General features: G+C 37.0%; 1 protein-coding gene across 30 annotated transcripts in view; it reads right to left on the reverse strand.

Annotated features, from left to right (window-relative positions):
• CAMK2D (calcium/calmodulin dependent protein kinase II delta) overlaps positions 1–18,942 on the reverse strand; it is a 305,686-nt gene that overhangs the window by 12,120 nt on the left and 274,624 nt on the right. For all 30 annotated transcript variants that reach the window (XM_025384885.1, XM_025384876.1, XM_025384874.1 and 27 more), the window contains one exon: positions 2,297–2,372. In XM_025384885.1, coding sequence (XP_025240670.1) covers positions 2,297–2,372 — 76 coding nt within the window. The remainder of the gene's footprint in view (positions 1–2,296; positions 2,373–18,942) is intronic.

Consider the following 18,942-nt stretch of genomic DNA (forward strand, 5'->3'; position numbering starts at 1 on the left):
ATTTTATATTTGGTGTTTATTTATAATTAATGATAAAAGTAATACTTGCTTACTTTTATAAAAAGGCAGGAAAAAAATTCACAAGTAATTTTACCTCTCAGAGGCAACTTCGTTTTTTCTTTTTAAAATTTAATTTGGCATATTTCATTCCACTTTTAATACTTTTTATTTATTTATTTATTTTTGAGATGGAGTTTCACTCTTCTTGCCCAGGCTGGACTGCAATGGTACGATCTCAGCTCACTGCAACCTCTGCCTCCCAGGTTCAAGTGATTCTCCTGCCTCAGCCTCCTGAGTAGCTGGGATTACAGTCATGGGCCACTACACCTGGCTAATTTTGTATTTTTAGTAGAGACAGGGTTTCTCCATGCTGGTCAAGCTAATCTTGAACTCCTGACCTCAGGTGATCTGCCCACCTTGGCCTCCCGAAGTGCTGGGATTACAAGTGTGAGCCACCACGCCTGGCACTTTTAATACTTTTTACTTTTGTAGTTTTAATAATTATGTACATACTCTTTTATGTCCTGCTTAATTTTCAGTAAAAATATCATAAATATTTTTCCAGGTTGCTAGAAACTCAACATAACCATTGTACCAAAGATGACTTAATGGAAACTGTACTGCTTCAGTATATATCTTTGTTCACAAATTTTTGCTCATGTTTTACATAAAAAATTTATACTCATGTTAAATTCTTATAAATAGAATTATAGTATTACAGTAAAGTGAGCCTTTATAAAAGTTTTCAGGTATATAATTACAGATTATATAACAAAATATATTAATAATCCTCCCATCTCTGCCATCACTGCCATACTGAAAGTTTGCACCCCATTGTGTTTTATTGCATCGCATAGGAAAGTCACTACTGTCCTGTAGTATCTGCACCTTGGCGGCTGTCAGCAGAGTTTATATGTCTGCTGATTTTATAGGCAGAAGAGGCTCTTGCATTCAAGTTTGCGTATACTTAATTAGTAAACATAAACATGCCTTTATTAGTTTACTTGTCATTTATATTTCCTCCTCTGATAATAGTCAGTTCATGTTCTTTACCTATTTTTCTACTTTTCAATCATATTCACATAATATAAAAAATTAACTTTTGACATATGTTTTGAAAATGTTTTTCTAAGTTTGTTTGCCTCTTACTTTTATTCTTGGCTTTTTAATTAAAGTATACACATTTTACCTATTTAGGTATAATCATATTATATTCTCACTTACGATTTTATCTTCAGCTTTTGGATCTTTCTAGCCAGAGATCAGATTCAATCTCTGTTTTGCATTTAAGTCTTTCGCTGGAGTGGAACTCATGAGTTGCATGGTGTAAGGAGAAGGCCCTATTTAAATTGAATGCTTTATTTTTACTTCAGCAAAGTAATTTCCTTCATAGTTCCTATGATCCAGGAGTTTATAAACTTTAAATAAGCATTAGAACCCATTCCTCAAGTAAAGTTTTCCTTAAGATACAAACATATAAAAGAGATGGAGATAAAGTTGAATTGTACTGGCTGAAGAGAGAAGGCTGCCTCATGTCACCTCCTAATCTCTTTCTCTGCCCCAGAACCTCTGCAGAACTGCAAAGGAAAACATTTCTTAAGCTGAAATGCACATTTTATGTGCTTTCCTTTTTTGCGTGTGTTTTTGCTCACATGAATTGCTCTGCCTGGATTGCCCTTTACTCATCTGGACTTGTGTGTGTGTGATGCGGGAGTGGTTATACATCTGCGTATTTACAAAGATATCTCCAATCACTGGATCAGAAGTCAAGTCTTCTCTCTGTGAAATCTTTTTTTCTTTTCTTTTCTTTTTTTTTTTTTGAGACAGGGTCTCATTCTGTCACTCAGGCTGGAGTGCAGTGACGTGATCATGGCTCACTGCAGCCTTGACTTAAGGCCTCACTGGGCTTAGGTGATCCTCCTGCCTCAGCCTCCCAAATATGTGGGACTACAGGTGTGCACCACTATGCCTGACTAATTTTCAAACTTTTTGTAGAAATGGGGTCTTGTTCTGTCACCCAGGTTGGTCTCGAACTCTTGGCTTCAAGCAATCCTCCGACCTCGGCCTCCCAAAGTGCTAGGATTACAAGTGTGAGCCACTGTGCCTGGGCTCTGAAATCTTAAATAAATTTTTCTCTCCTAGGGGCACTTAGTCATTTATACCATGAAATAAAACTATTGTTGACATATCAAATCTAGAGTTAAATATATGCAAATTTAGATATATTGAAGAATGCATTCATATAACAAATATATTTACCATATGCATGAAAGCAAAGTAAACATCTGCTACTCACGTGTAGGCTTCAAAGTCCCCGTTGTTGATAGCTTCAATCAGTTGTTCGGTGACTTTGATAATCTCTTGCTTTCGTGCTAAAGGCAAAAATAAAGAGTTGGGTGAGAATAAAAGACAAAAGTCATATAAAACATTCTTTTTCACTTTTATTTTTTGAGATAGGGTCTCACTCTGTCACCCAGGCTGGTGTGCAGTAGCGTGATCATGGCTCCTTACAGCCTTGACCTCCTGGGCTCAAGTGATCCTCCCACCTCTGCCTCCCAAAGTGCTGGGATTACGGTTGTGAGTCACTATGCCCAGCCAGAATCTGCATTTTAACATGACTTTCGGATGACCTCTGAGTACGTTCATGTTGGAAAGCACTGCTATTTTCCATTTGTTTGAAAACAACAGTCACCTGAAAGGTCAAGGTTATGTTTTTTTTTACAACCTTAAACAACTTGATTGGATTAGTAAACATATTTCTCCCCATAGTTAACAAATGTTATTAAAAACAATAATCTCAAAAAGTATCATTCTAACAATATAGGTCTATCTTCAGAGTAAAGATAATATCTTGCATTGAGATATTGAACTTTATATAATTATTTGCATTTTCTCACTATTCTGCTTGACTGACTCTACAAGAGGATGCTGACACTTTGGCCTTTGTATTTAGACGAATGGCCTTTAGTAAACTACAAATTGAAGAAGTGACATATGAATCAATACTGTAGATGTAGGCAGATAATCAGATGAAAGCCTCCAGGTATAGCTGTCAAACCCAACACCAATCATGATTTGTTTCTATTCCTAGCCCATAATTGGTGAAATTATTAATAGTTGGTTTGGTTCAAATCCTATCTATTCAGTGAATTTGTTTCTACTGACATCTGTCTCAAGTGTTCTTTCTCTTTTTTGAAAGCCTGCAGAATCTGTATTACTCACCTGGCAATTATGCATATGCTATCTCTTGATACCTTCTTTAGTTTAAAACACATTATTACTTGTTTTAAATTGTTATTAAACTTTCTGTACTGTGTAATGTGTCTTCTTCATTAACTTAAAAGCTCCCCGAGGGCAAAGAACATTTTATTTTCTTGTATAGCCTAAAAAGCTTTGTTCAATGTCTTTTATGGAATAGATGCTCAATGTTTGTGAATTTAATCAATTGAGACTAATAATAACCTTTCTTTATTTCAGAACACTGTTCTCTTACTTATAAAATTACTGCATGAAATATTTTAGAAAACAAATTTTACTGGATTTTAAGAATATTGTGATAGTCCCTTAAAATCACTGACGATAGACTGGGAATCACAAAATGTTACCTCCCATCTTATCTTACTGAGGTAGTGAGGCTGCTATTGATCACGAAAAAAGCTGACCTCTGGTTTTGTTCTTTACTGAGTAAAGAAACCAGTTTGCACTTTTTATGAATCTGATATTCATCAAACAGATTGTAACCAGAAACTTAAATGCTTACTTTCACTTTGAAACTTCAGGTTACCTAGGTGATGACAGTATTTAAAAATAAGTTTTCTATAAATCAAATTTTACTTCATCGAGACTCCATATGAGACTATATCATAACAAATACAAGTAATAAACTATCCTATAAAATGTGATTTAGTTAGTCCATAATATGGTCGCCAACAATGTCAAGGTCTATAATATTAAAAAATCACTAATATGGGTTATAATTCATATTTAGTTAATATAATCACTTTTTGTTTATGTAAAGTAACATAACACAGCTCCTACAGATGTCCAAAAGATTTCTCGCCCTTGCTCATTTGATTGATGAATATCAATAATACATTTAAAAGCAAAACATACTGACAGAAGTGGTATCAGGGCATGATTTTGTAATAAGGATGCTGCCAGTGACACATTTTAGCTTAATTCAGTTAGGCAATAGGTGATTCATCCGTCTGTGGCCTCAACAGTATGAACATTTGGCAAAAGCTAATGACAGCTGACCCGATTCTGGAACATAAGGGACATGGGTGAGGAGGATCTCAGAAAATAAGATGATAAAAATGTGACCACCAAAACTTCCTTCTCACATGAAATCTTCATTTCAAACTAACAGATTTTTATTTTATTTTTTTTGTCTGATATACAGCTGACAGGAAAAACTACAGTTTAGAAAACATGGCCAATTTGAAATGAGCATAAGATCAACGTCCTTCGTGGAGCTTCATTAGGGTAAGCCTCAGTTTATAGAGTGTGAAGAGTTCAGGATCACTTCCTGAAGTTTCTGAAAGTCTCTGCACTGCCTCACAAGCATAATATGGAATTAGAACCATCGGGTGTATATGGCCGCCTCTCACTTTCTGAACCACTATGGAAATACACATTCGCTCTTCAATATATTGCATGCCACAACTGGCTTAAAGGTTGTCCTGCATAAACAAAGCAACACAAATTGCCTTCTCTCACTTCTTGTGCTTAGAAACGATGGTGCTTTTACTGGCAGGACAACACATGGGAATTAGCCAGGATGCTTCTGTGCTGTATCATCATAAAAACAACGTGACTCTTTTGGCTTAGGAGGGGCCTGGAACTCAGGAATCTTTAGAGTGCTTATTTCCCTGGGGCAAAGAAGCTTGAGTGAGTCATAGGCGGCACATGACAGCTGACTCTTTAAAGGAAAGCAGAAGGCTGGAAATGAATCATTTGTATATAGTAGTCAGCTTGTGGTTGGAACTGTTGCCACAAGCCCAGCATCTGACCTAGAGGAAGAGAGGGTTTGGTGCTAGCTAGCTCTACTCTCAATCAGCAGTGAGGTTAAGGAACAGTTACTGTGCCAGGGCTTTAGATAGACAAGTTGTGTGGGGAGGGGGTCCACTCTCATCTGGCCTTCCCTCTTCCTGAACACCAACTAATAACCACTCCAAAAGTCAAAGTGGGGAGAGCTTGTGACATGTTCCTAATTATACCACGATGAATGGAGAATGTACCAGTAAAGTGTTCCCTGAATACCATAGGCTTCTTCCACTCCACAGCTAGCCATTTAATCACAGGAAGCTGTTTACCTACTAGGTTTATTTCTAGTGCTCCAACCTATACTCACAGGACACAAAGTACTTTCCGGGGATTTCTAGGTTCTTAGGAAAAGGAAAAGGAGAAAACCAAGTGGGAGAGATGTTCCAGGTTCTGAGTGGAATTACTTTCCATGCAATTATGCAAAAAGAATTGGGAACATTTTCACTTTCAAATTCATACATTTTTGGCTCTTGTTCTAAGAGGCCTGGAAGAGTAAGATAAGGGTGTGAATGATGCCAGTGTTTGAAAACAAAATAAAACCCAAGAACTGAAAGTAATTACATAATAAAACAACTTACAGATTTCAACATTTCCTCAAACATTAGATTTGGTTACTATAACAATATTCAGATACGCAGTGATTATTTCTTGGTTTAACAGATAAATAAAGGGATTATGGGCATTGCCCAAAGGTATGGAGTTTGCTGATCACTCCTTCCCACCTTCTTGTCTTGGAGCACTCTCCTTTTACTTAACTCTCTTGCTTTTCTACACGTTCTCATTCTCATTTGCCATGTTATCCTTCCCTACCTGGATATTAAATGCTTCAATTCCTTCTAAAGACTCAATCTGAGTCCCTCTCCTTATCTCATGCTGCATCCCTAAAGTCCTGTGTACACCAGTGCCTTAAATAGTCATTTATATTCCAATGACTCCCAAATTGCTAACCTCCTTCCTAGACTTTTCCTTCAGATCTTTGTGTCAAGGCCTATTTTTTTTTTTTTTTTTTTTTTTTTGAGACGGAGTCTCGCTCTGTCGCCCAGGCTGGAGTTCAGTGGCGCAATCTCGGATCACTGCAAGCTCCGCCTCCCGGGTTCACGCCATTCTCCTGCCTCAGCCTCCCCAGTAGCTGGGACTATAGGCGCCTGCCACCATGCCCAGCTAATTTTTTGTATTTTTAATAGAGATGGGATTCACCGTGTTAGCCAGGATGGTCTCGATCTCCTGACCTAGTGATCCACCCGTCTCGGCCTCCGAAAGTGCTGGGATTACAGGCATGAGCCACTGTGCCCGGGTCAAGGCCTATTTTTGATCCTCCATTTGGGTATCTCAAATGGACCTCAAACCCAACATATACTGAACTGAGCTTAAGAACTTCCACCACTACAAGCCTGCTTGCTCTTCCATGGATCCCCATCTTGGTGAATGGCATAGCAAGATCATCACTCAGTTGCACAAGCCAGAAAGAAACCTGAGGATCACATTTGACTCCCTAAATCCAGCACCTCAATCAAATCCATTGAGTTCTGCTGAATTTGCCTTCCTCTTCTTTTTTACTTTTTTTCCTCTTCACCCCTACTCTGGGTACAAGCATCCATCATTTCTTGTCCAGGCTCTGCAACAGCCCTCTGACTTAGTGTTTCTAACACCGTATTAGCCAGGATGGTCTCCATCTCCTGACCTCGTGATCCACCCGTCTAGGCTTCCCAAAGTGCTGGGATTATAGGCGTAAACCACTGCACCCGGCCGACACCTGATTTTTAAAAGCACTTAGTACACTTGTATTTACCTATTTATTTGCATGTAACCGATTAATCAGTTTTCTCTATTACTCTATAAGGGAGGTATTGCATCATTGCAACTCCAGCAGATAACATCGTACATGGCATATAGGAAATGTTCAATAAGTATTTGAATGAATGGTAGGTCCAGAACAAACTCAATTGGTTTCTGATTTCCAATCCAATGACCTTTTTAAAATATATGATGCTACATTATTTGGTGATAACCTGATAGCTTTTAAGAAATATAAAATTGACAAATGGAAATAATTTAAGTATAAAGCAGCATGTCTTATCGTTTATTGATAATGAAAGAAAACACTTTTTGACTTGTCTAAAACTGACCATTGAACTCCTTTCTCTTCCTGACTTACTCATTTTTGCTAATGAAACCACAACTTTGCCAGTCTCCCAGCTCAAATCCTGGGGTTTCTTCTGGACTCAATTCTTTCCTTTGTTTCCATATCCAATCCTCCATGGATCTTTATTTTTCCTTAGCACTTATGATGATGCTTCCCAGGGTACATCCTTAGCCTCTTAATTATTTCATTTGCTTACTCTTGGCAATCTCATTCACTCCTCTGGCTCTGACCGCATGCTGAAGACTGACAATTCTCTATCGCTGAGACCTTAAATCTTTCTAGGCTCCACGCTCATATTTCTAACTGCATTCTAAACATCTGAATTTGTCCTGGCATTTCAGACCCAGGGTGCCCAAAATGAACCTCAGTAATTTTCTCACAAAGTCTGTTGCATCTCTGGAATTTCTCATCTTGCATAGTGGCATCATAAGCTACTCAGCTGCCCAAACTGGAAGCCTTGCTATCTCCTTTCTTTTTATTCCTCATAGATCGTTAGCCATTCTACATTCTTCCAACTCTTTCTCAGAGCCATTTCTTCCTCTCTAGGCTCACTGCCACTGCTCTGATTCAGGCTCTCAGAAGTTCCTGACCCTTCCTGCTCCCAGGTCTCCCACACCGGCCTCTCTCACTCCTCACTGTTGCAGAATCATCACTCTATAGAACAGAGCTGCCATTGTCTTCCACCTTTAAGGTTTCCAGTACCCCTCCTCTCATGGTCTAGAAGCTGAAGCCCAAAGTTCTCTGTTTTAAAGATCTTCTTACTTCTTACTTTTCCAGCTTTATCTCCTGACACTTTTTGTCCTCCAGGGCTTTTATATATTCTCCAGCCACACCAAGGGGCTCACCTTTCCTCAACTAGTCCTGGCTCTTTGATAACTGTACTTTTCCTCCCATTTTTCCTTCTGCCAGAAAATCTTTTTCAATACCTTGCTCATGTCACTTTGTCTGTATTGCTCTTCCCGAATGCTTCAGACCCAGCTACTTCATGTTATTTTGATCTTACTGCATTATCACAGCATGTTCATGTATCTAACTAGAACTTGATCAGTTTATACTCTGAACACCTAGTACTGAGTCAACATCTATATATGCATGCATGTATGAATAAATATCAATATATGGTTAGACAATATATATAAAACACTGTGTACATTTTAAACCACTAGATAAATGCACGTATGTAGACAATGATCATGTATGATAGCAGTCTGGATGCGGTGGTGCTGAGAAGGCACCTTAGATACTTCAGAGTCTGCATCAGGACCACAGTATATGAGGCTGCAGTATTTCAGATGCTGGAATAGCAGCAGATTTAATCTTAAAAGTCTAGTAAGATAAACCAGATATTTCTAGTCAATGTTTACATTTAATATTTCTTTTCAAGAGGGTTGAGTGCAAAGAAATTCTAGTATTTGAACTTGAGCTTTTCAGTTGTTTAGATTTTGGATTAATCAGTTTATTGAAGTGAAAGTACTTGATGATAAGCCTTATTGAGAGGTCTAGCTGACTACAATGAAACTTGAACCACAAAATAAACTGAATTTATACCTGCAAATGTGTCTTGACTGGGATGTGTGCAGAGTGTCATATGTTGAAATCTTTTAGTGAATTGTGCCTAAAAAGCACTTATTCAGTGATCAAAAGCTGTGCAATTAAAATTGTTTTCTAGCTTTTTTTGAGTGTATCATCTTAAGTTAGCAATTCTATTTATTTACTTTCTCAATATGTCTAGTTCTATTTAATTTAAATTCTTCTTTCTACATTTCGCACAGGTTATTGGGTACTTGGCTGCCAGAGACTTGAAGGACAAGGAGGCTAAGTGACTTGCTCAAGTCATCCAGCAAATTCAGAGGCTGTGCCAGGGTTAGAGCTTTATTTGGCTAAGGTTCCCCTCTGCTGTTTAATTCACTGATCTATGTTCCTTTCCAGCCCACAGTGCTTTACTTCAATATTTTGAAATCATAAACTTAAATGAACCACCTAAACGCCTTTGAACTTACCCTGGCAAGGTGACTGACTACTTAATTACTGGGCTAAGGGTGTAATTAATTATTACATCAATTTCACACAACTGGGTGCCCCATGGTTTTATTGTCTTTTTCCATGCTGCCATTAACAAAATTAACCCTTGGGAATAGTTACTATTTTAGGCAAATATACAAATTATGCTCTTGGTAGTTTTACAGAAAAAGGTGCCTATCAATTCAGCTATATTTGGCATTCCCTGTGCAATTAGCGGCTTGTTTCTCTGTGACTTTATTTTTACTTCACTAGACTGATATAGTAGTTAATGTTGGGGAGAGGAATTTTCATAATTTTGGCTTTTAAAATCAAACTGATCACAAATTCTAAAGTTGATTGATTTAATATCTATAATATTTTATTCAAATATAAGACCTGGCAATTATTAAATTTCTATTCAAGAATATTTACTGTAAACTTCTTTTATCCAGAGGTCACCTGTTGAATAACATCAACTTTTCAGCCCTTTAATTACTAGAGGCTTTCATGATTAAAAAAAAAAAAAATTCAAACCATCTTTGAACTTTGCTATATAATGCACAGTAGTTTCACAGTACAAAATGATAGTTAATTGGGGAAGAAGTAATATAAGTCTTGGCCCTGTTAAATTGCTATAGCCTAATAATAAATAATTAATAAATATTTAAGTTCAGAAAGATCTAGCATTTGAGATCATTTAGAATAAGTACAAATAGGTTTATTTATTATTTTTTTTAGTTTGCAAGGATATTACTGGGTTACAGCAAAATATGGTCATGTTATTCCTAAAATTATCTTTGCTCAGAAAAGGAAATAAAATATTTACTATTAGAGAAATTAAGGGAGGTATAAAGTATTTATAAAGATTTTCATTAAAAAATGACTTAAATGTTTTAGAGTCTAAAGAAATGATCTATGATTACATAGAACATTTGCTTATGTGAAAGAATTCATCCTAGCCACATTAAAGTAATTGGGTAACTATTCTACCACCCCCAGCTGACTTGCAGAAGCTAGAAATAGCACAGCATTGTGAATACCATTGAGTATTTCAAGTATTAAGATGTTCCATGAATCAGATAGGTGTGGTACCATTTCCAGTTAAGAGTTGATGACATGGAAGAAAAAGATTTTAAGAGACTGGTCAAAGACTCACATCATCTGCTTGGATTTATAAAGTCTCTTGGCATTCAAGTTTACACATTTGCATGATCAGAGAACTTCTAAGCATTCTCTAAGGGTATCTCTTTTCTCCACTGTGTAACCAAGGTGATGGCCACAGTTATTTTCTTGAAAGAAAAAAATTCAGACTTGGAAAAGAGACAATGAGACCAATTAGATATAAAGTTTTAAAATATTTGGAAAGTTCTTCTTTGCCTCTTTTTTGTATTTTTTGGTCATGAAAGCAATCCACCTGCCCCTAGGTACTGTAATGATTTTAACTAACTCTGCTAATCAATTTTATATTAGTCAAAACAGAGCATGCATCTTTCAGGTCAAGAGTTAATTTTTTTTTTTTTTTTTTTTTGAGATGAAGTCTCACTCTTGTTCCCAGGCTGCAGTGCAACGGTATGATCTTGGCTCATTGCGACCTCCGCCTCCTGGGTTCAAGCGATTCTCCTGCCTCAGCCTGCCGAGTAGCTGGGATTACAGGCGCCTGCCACCATGCCCGACTAATTTTTGTAGTTTTAGTAGAGACGGGGTTTCACCATGTTGGTCTTGAACTCCTGACCTCAGGTGATCTGCCTGCCTCAACCTCCCAAAGTGCTGGCATGAGCCACCATGCCCAGCCAAGAGTTAATTTCAAAGTGTTAATATTCTGTCCTACCTTCAGTATTAATAGCGAGAAGTATAAAAAGTGAGAATGGTTAAAATCCTTTACAGCCATGATAGTAGGTTTTAATTTCTTTCAATGATTTCTGTTGCTGTTGTTTAGCTTACAATTAATTTAGTTTCTTTTCAATAACTGGTTTCATCCCTTTATGAAAAGTATGGTATTTGAATTTAGTAAATAATAGAATTTAGTTTACTCCTGAGTAAGTTTATTTATAACCACATTTTCCTGAGTAAATAAACTGGTAAATTTGTGAGTGCTTTCTTGGATCAAGAAGGCAGAAAGAGTTAAAGAGCATGTCCTCTCTACCAAATAAACATCATATCCCTTTGCTGGTTTTGAAAAAGAAACAAACAAACAAACAAAATTTCACAGTGTCGACTGAACTGTTATGTCCTTGAATTTGTTTTTTGAGAAAGAACTAGGCTGACTATATTGAGTACTCAAAAATGTTACTATGCATCCATAATTATTGAACTCCTTGTGATCATTTTAAAGGCATTTTCCCCTCATCTTCTTGCTACTGCAGGCTCTCAGTCATATTTCAGTGTTTCTCACACTGATGTTGCCTCAATGAGGTAGAAGCTAAGTAGTTTTACCAACTAACATAGTATGACTATTTCAACTATAAGGATGTCATTTCACTTCTTTGTGTTAAATACTTCTTATCTTATTTCGACTCAGGAAGTCTCTTCCCCTGGAAGAGACTGTCAAGACAGCAAAGCAGATCTTTTACTACCCAGGAATATGCAGCAGCATCTCCTATCATTGTCCTTTCATGTTTTCTAACTTATTTTTTATCTTCAGCAGCTGCAAAAATAGTAGCTTGTGCTTTCATTACAAAGTCCATCACTATCCAGTCCATAGCTTCCTGAATCAATAAAAGATAATCTGCAAGGGCAGATTATCTTCAGTGAAGTGGGAAGAAGAGAGACCAATTTACAAAACATATGGGAAAATTGTACAGTGTGTTAAAACTACATTTCCTCCCATACATTGTTTAAAACTACTAAAGCATCTGTAATCAATAGTAAGTGGGGAACTAGTGGAAAAAAGTTTGTAAGACAAATAAAATAATTAAGGAGTATTTTTCTAATTTGGAAAATTATGAAAAAATGATAGAACCTCTTGATATGTCAAGAATATGTTGCATTCATCTATGGCATTGTAGATCCAAAGGCCAGGGCTCAACGTAGTGTGTGTGCCTATATGCCCAACTTTGATGATAACTGTGGCTTTCTCAGATGTCAGCCCATTGGACTGAAAAGGCACAGCAGCAGTCAATCTGTGTAAATTTACAATGGTCTGTCACAACTTGCAAGACTTATTTAGGTTTTGAGGAAAATTATTTCTACTTCCCATTTTTACTACACACACATTCACATAGTGATGCTGAAACTGCGTTTGCAAAAATTATGACAATGAGAGAAATCTGACATAACTGACTTCATCTTGCTTTTAACCTCTCAAGCTAACTGCCCTTGCTCATTCCTGGATATAAACCAAGCCAATTATGGGATAAATTTACTTTACAGTTTAACTTTAAAGCAAGGATGATTACAGTCCCTTCCCAAAACTACACCCCCTCCTTGTTCAGGACTGAAACTACCTTCATAAAACTAATAAAAGGCCACAAGGTTAGAATTATGGTAGAGTCCTGAATTTGCTAAGATCTATGAATAGTTAAGCAATAACCAGCTATTGTTTCCTAGTTTGCTTACTGATCAGGAGTCATGTAGCTGGAGGTCACAAGATTTATAACTTCTTCAATTACTCCTAATAGATAACATTACTATTGTAAAACCTAAGATTGGTCTTTGAGATATGTTTCAGACTTTTGCATTATGGTGAATCAACTGATGCCACCCAGACCTGTGACTCATATACAAAGGAACTGACTCAACTGGTCCTGCAACCCCCACCCAGAAACTAACTCAGCACACGATGACAGTTCTGACATGCCTATGATTTCATCCCCAACCAGTCAGCAGCATCCTTTCCCTAGCCCCCTTTCTGCCAAATTATCCTTAACAATCCTAGCCTCCAAGTTCTCAGAGAGTCAGATTTCAGAAACATGTCCTGTCTTCCTGCTTGGATGCCTTTTGATAACTAAACTGTTTCTCTACTGCAACATCACTGTCTCAGTGTATTGGCTTTATCTGTACAGCAGATGAGAAGAATCCATTGGGCTGTACCCATGTGATGCCTATAACTCTTCCAATGTTGTCATGCATTTGAAAGCAGTGATAAGACTCCTAGGCCCATGAGCTATTTCCATGCTTAGTTACTACACTGGTGAAAGCTTACTTTGGGAAGACAAAAATATCCTATTACACCAGAAATTACTAAATGACTCACAGTATCACAAGCTTTTTAAGAAAGTATACCTCACATTGGTACTGTATAATGTTTAGCTCTGGGACATTTGTCTCTAAATTCAGCTTAGATAATTAATTTAAAAGTTATTGTTGAAATATTGGGACACAGTTGGCCAGATGTGGTGGCCCATGCCTGTAATCCCAGCACTTTGGGAGGTTGAGGTGGATGGATCACTTGAGGTCAGGAGTTTGAGACCAGCCTGGCCACCATGGTAAAACCCTATCTCTACTAAAAATACAAAAATTAGCCGGGCGTGGTGGTGGGTGCCTGTAGTTCCAGCTACTTGGGAGGCTGAGGCAGGACAATCGCTTGAACCTGGGTGGCGGAGGCAGAAGTGAGCCAAAATTGTGCCACTACACTCTGGCCTGGGCGACAGAGAGAGACTCTGTCTCAAAAAAAAAAAAAAAAAAAAAAATTGGGGCCCAGTTTTACAGGTCTAGTAAAGGTGTTCTTAGTTTAACCAATGCAATTTCAGTAAAAATTAAATTTATGAGTCATATATTTCAGAACCAACAACATATTACATATTCTCATTTATTCCAACATGTATTATAAATGTAAATTACCATAAATTATCAATTTATTTTAAAATTTAATGTATAGTGATACATATTTGTGAGTATGACTATATTACTTTTCCTCTATTTGTTGAATTCAAAAGATGAACAGTCTTCAAAGACACCATTCAAGTTACTTAATAAGTAATTAATATTCCACACTTAGGAAATTTGTGTTTATATTATATGAACTGAGATTAAGACAATAGTAAGAATTTTACATTAAAAAAACCCTGGAGATAACATGAAGGTATTGACTTGGAGGTTTCAGAGAGGATGCCTACTGGGAATGACTACAAAGGTTATTTCTGGCACTTGCATAGGCAGATTACAACCACACAGCACTTACTCAAGTGAGGTTAATTTAACCCAGAGGATGAAATTCCTCAATAACTTACAACACTGCCCTGTTACAAAATTCGAGTTCAGATTTAAAGAATACCAACTCAGGTACAGATGTTTACACACATCCCAAACAAACTTTTTTTGTTAAGTTTTATTCTCAGCGACAGGTAAACACATTTCATGTTTATTAACTCATCATATATTTAAATAGCCCTAAGTTCCTTCTTAGGCTTCTCTCATCTTGTAAAGATTATAAGAGAAGAGTTTCTATTTCTTGAAGAGAGACTTAAATATACAATCTCATATGCTCACACTCTTCCTACATTGGTCAAAATACCACTTAAAAAATCACAGTAGTCTTTTGGAAGTAAGTTATTTTTTTCTGTCATTATGGACTATTAACCTTTCCAAAGTTATTTCTTTACTGTTTAGTAATATGTTTACATTTTTTTGTAGCTTAACTTTGTGTAATGTGACACAATATTTAATCAAAATGCTGTAATTCTTTGTGAAGTGGCCTAGGTATGGACCAAACATACACTACCTAAAATACTCACTGCCCCAAAATGTTATTCCTCCAGTTGAAAACATTTCCTAATTCAAATTGTAAAATTGTAAAAAAATGACATTTGGAGAAGGATTTCTTTTTCTTTCTTTTTTAAATTTGAAAACACATAATGGTATAAGTTTTTGTTTATTACCCCAACTTTTCCTGAAATCCAGATTCTCTCCATAACATTTACCATCTGTGTTTTGCTAGACAGATATGCTGTAAATAACCACATGCAGTGATGTTAATAAAGAAACCAATGATCCTGTACACAGTCAATTCAAAAACAAATCATAGGTCTTTCACATTTAATCTGTTAACTTCTATCAAGATAGTTAGTTTCTTCTCAGGAAACACTGAACCGGGTAATCACAATTTCTAAAAGGGATATTATATGTTACCGTTCTTGAGACATTTTGCTTGAGAAGTGTTTAAATAATTTTGCATAGATATGCTCCTTTTTAAATTCACATTTTACTTTTGTGGAAAACAATCAGTCTACATATTTTTCTTTTCCTTTCAGCAGGGATAATCAAGACACAGGCAAAATTGAGCCAATTTTTCAAAACAGTTGAACATATCCAGGGATAAAAGGACCAGTTCAAATGAGGGATGACTTTGAGTTATTACTTAACACATGTTTAATAAATACAAAATGTGTCTCAACTCAAAATTAATGTGAAAACCTCATAATTAATTCATTAATCTATCAAATGCCTATTATATGATACTATGGAGGCCAAAAGCAGTGAATTAAAATACTTTAATTGTTTAAAATTCATAATGAGTTAAAAGAATACTGTCGCCTTCACAAACACTTGAAAACAACCATCAGTTTCGATTTTAAAGCAAAAATGAACTTGTTTTCTGCACTTGGGCAGCTTTATGTAGTTTGGGTATTTATGTACATAGGTTGGCTGGATGTGGGTCTTAACATTTATAGATGTTTACCTACTTATCTAAAATAAATGTTTCAGAAAATAGGAACAATGATATTTAAAAAACACATACACAGTTCTCTTTGGATGTACGAACTCTTTTAAATTATGGGCCAGGAATTATACTAGGCATTCAATACATTGTATCACTATTCAACATAAGCATGCTCTATTATTGTTATTATTATTTTCAGGTTGAGCCATATGAAATTATCACTTTTATAGGTAAAAAATTGTTAGGTATTAACAATTATTATTATTTTTTTATTATTTCTTTTTAGACACAGAATCTAACTCTGTCTCTCAGGCTGGAGTGCAGTGTGGGATCTTGGTTCACTGCAACCTCCACCTCCCGGGTTCCAGCAACTCTCCTGCCTCAGCCTCCGGAGTAGCTGGGACTACAGGCACATGCTGCCACCCTGGCTAATTTCTTTTGCATTTTAGTAGAGACAAGGTTTCACCGTGTTGCCCAGGCTTGTCTCGAACTCCTGAGTTCAGGTAATCCACCTACCTTGGCCTCCCAAAGTGCTAGAATTACAGGCGTGAGCTACCATATCCAGCCAGTATTGACATATTATTATCCCTATTGTACATATGACTCAGAATGGTTTACATGAGCAGTCAGAATGCATATTCAATAAAGAGCTGGGCTGGGATTCAAATCTAGTATATTTGACACCAAAGGGTGTCCTCCATTCCAATAGGAAAAAAGATCCTATGACTTAATGCTATGATATGAATGTATGTGTCCCTACAAAGTCCATGTTGGACCTTAATACCAAACGTTGATGGTATTAACAGGTGGGGGCCCTTGAGAGGTTATTAGGAGGGCACTAGTGCCCTTATAAAAGGGCTTGAGGGCCGGGTACACTGGCTCACATCTGTAATCCCAGCACTTTGGGAGACCAAGGTGGGTGGATCACTTGAGGTCAGGAGTTTGAAACTAGCTTGGCAAACATGGTGAAATCCTGTCTCTAATAAAAATACAAAAATTAGCTCAGCATGGTGGCGGGTGTCCGTAATCCCAGCTACTCGGGAGTCTGATGTAGGAGAATTGCTTGAACCTGGCAGGTGGAGGTTGCAGTGAGCCGAGACTGTGCCACCGCACTCCAGCCTGGGTGACAGGGTGAGACTCTGCTTAAAAAAAAAAAGGGGCTTGAGGGACTGGCTAGTCCCTCCCATTCCTTCTGCCATGTCACAGCAAGAGGAGCCATTTTGAAAGCAGAGAGTAAGCGTTCACCAGACATCAAGTCTGCCGGCACCTAGATCTTAGACTTTCCAGCCTCCAAAATTGTGAAAAATAAATTTCTACTATTTATAAATTACCCTGTCTGTGATATTTTGTTATAGCATCGCAAATGGACTAAAACACTTTTAAAACATGCATTTTCTGTGGTTTTAACTGCTAAATTATGGAGCGGGGTTGGAGGGGGAATCATATGTACAAAAACCTACACAGAAAAAGTTGTAAACTGATCACAACTTCAAGAGAATTCCGATCATTTTAGTGGCTGCTAGGACATGTCATGGTTGGTATCCACTATGCTTCCTTCCTCTACCAATTAAATATTTATTATTCCTACTATTGCCCAACACTATTCTAGATACTATGAATATGGCTATAAACAAAACAGACAAAAATCTCTGCTCTACAGAAACTTACATTTTAGTAGGAGGTAGAGGAACAGGAAACATGTAAAATAGATATTTCAGATAATAAACACAAGGAGAAAAGTAAAACAGAAGAATGGGGAGTGCTGGATTTGGGGGGACGTAATTTTTCATTTTATTTTATTTTTTGAGACAGAGTCTTACTCTGTTGCCCAGGTTGGAGTGCTGCGATGCCATCTCAGTTCACTGAAACCTCTGCTTCCCAAGTTCCAGTGATTCTTGTGCCTCAGCCTCCCAAGTAGCTGAGATTATAGGCATGCACCACCACACCTGGCTAATTTTTTGTATTTTTAGTAGAGATGGGGTTTTGTCATGTTGGCCAGGTTGGTCTCAAACTCCTGACTTCAAGTGACCTGCCTTCCTCCCAAAGTGCTGGGATTACAGGCATGAGCCAGCATGTGCAGTCTGGAGGGATGTAATTTAAAATAGGGTAGTCAAAGATCTCACAGAGAGGGTAACATTTGATAACATTTGGTCAGAGACTTAAAAAGAGAAAGGGCAGTAAGCCACATGGAAATGTGTATCAGGACATACCAGGGGTGGAATAGTAAGTGCAAAGGCCCTGTGGCAGGAACCTGCTTGATACATTTCAGAAACAGTGTTCCTGATGCACATATAATAGGACATTAAGTCAGATGGCAAGGCAAGGCATGTCTGAAGGGGCCCTGGCCATGGCAGGTCTTTTAATAGATTCTGATGGCTTTGGCAGCCACTGGAGAATACAGAGCAAGAGCAGCACATGATCTAATATATTTTTGAAAGTGTAACTCTATTCTCTGTTGAGAATAGACTGTAAGCAGAAGCTATGTCAATAGTGTTAGCAAAAGATGATTATATCTTAAATCAGAGTGATGGGAATGGAGTTGGTGAGCAGTAGTCAATTCTCCCCCAAAATTGTGCATTTTGAAGGATAAACTAGTAGGATTTTCTGAGACTGCAGGTGGGGTATAAGCAAAACTAAGGAGACAAAGAAATAAAAAGAAACTAAGGAGACAAAGAAAGACTAAGGATGATGATGAAGGTGTGTTAAAAGCACTAGAATAAAACATAGTCATATCAATTCAGTTTTCTTAGATGCATTTGAACACAAACACATTAAAAATGGTTGAGACATACTATACAGGAGTAAAGCAATGAGTAATGCAGTAATGCAGACTGCACTGATAGTACTACGGAAGCGAGGAGAAATTAAAGAGAAATGTTCTTTGGAAATGACATTTAAAAATATAACAATCTATATTTTATATAAAAAATAAAATATATAGAGAGGTTTTATATTTGTTTTTAAAGAAAACGCAATTGAGTAGTTTGGAAATGTTCACACCTCATTACAGGTTTTAAATTTTTTTCTAATCTAAAGAGAAGAAATCAAACATCCAAGGGTATTTGCATATTGCAAAGAATTTCCTTTGGATACTGAAGTAGTCACATCGATGTAATCAGTGGGATAATATAGCTTTGGCAGAGAAGTTAGTTTC

Source organism: Theropithecus gelada, chromosome 5 (assembly GCF_003255815.1).
Source record: "Theropithecus gelada isolate Dixy chromosome 5, Tgel_1.0, whole genome shotgun sequence".
Classification (NCBI taxonomy): Eukaryota; Metazoa; Chordata; class Mammalia; order Primates; family Cercopithecidae; genus Theropithecus; species Theropithecus gelada.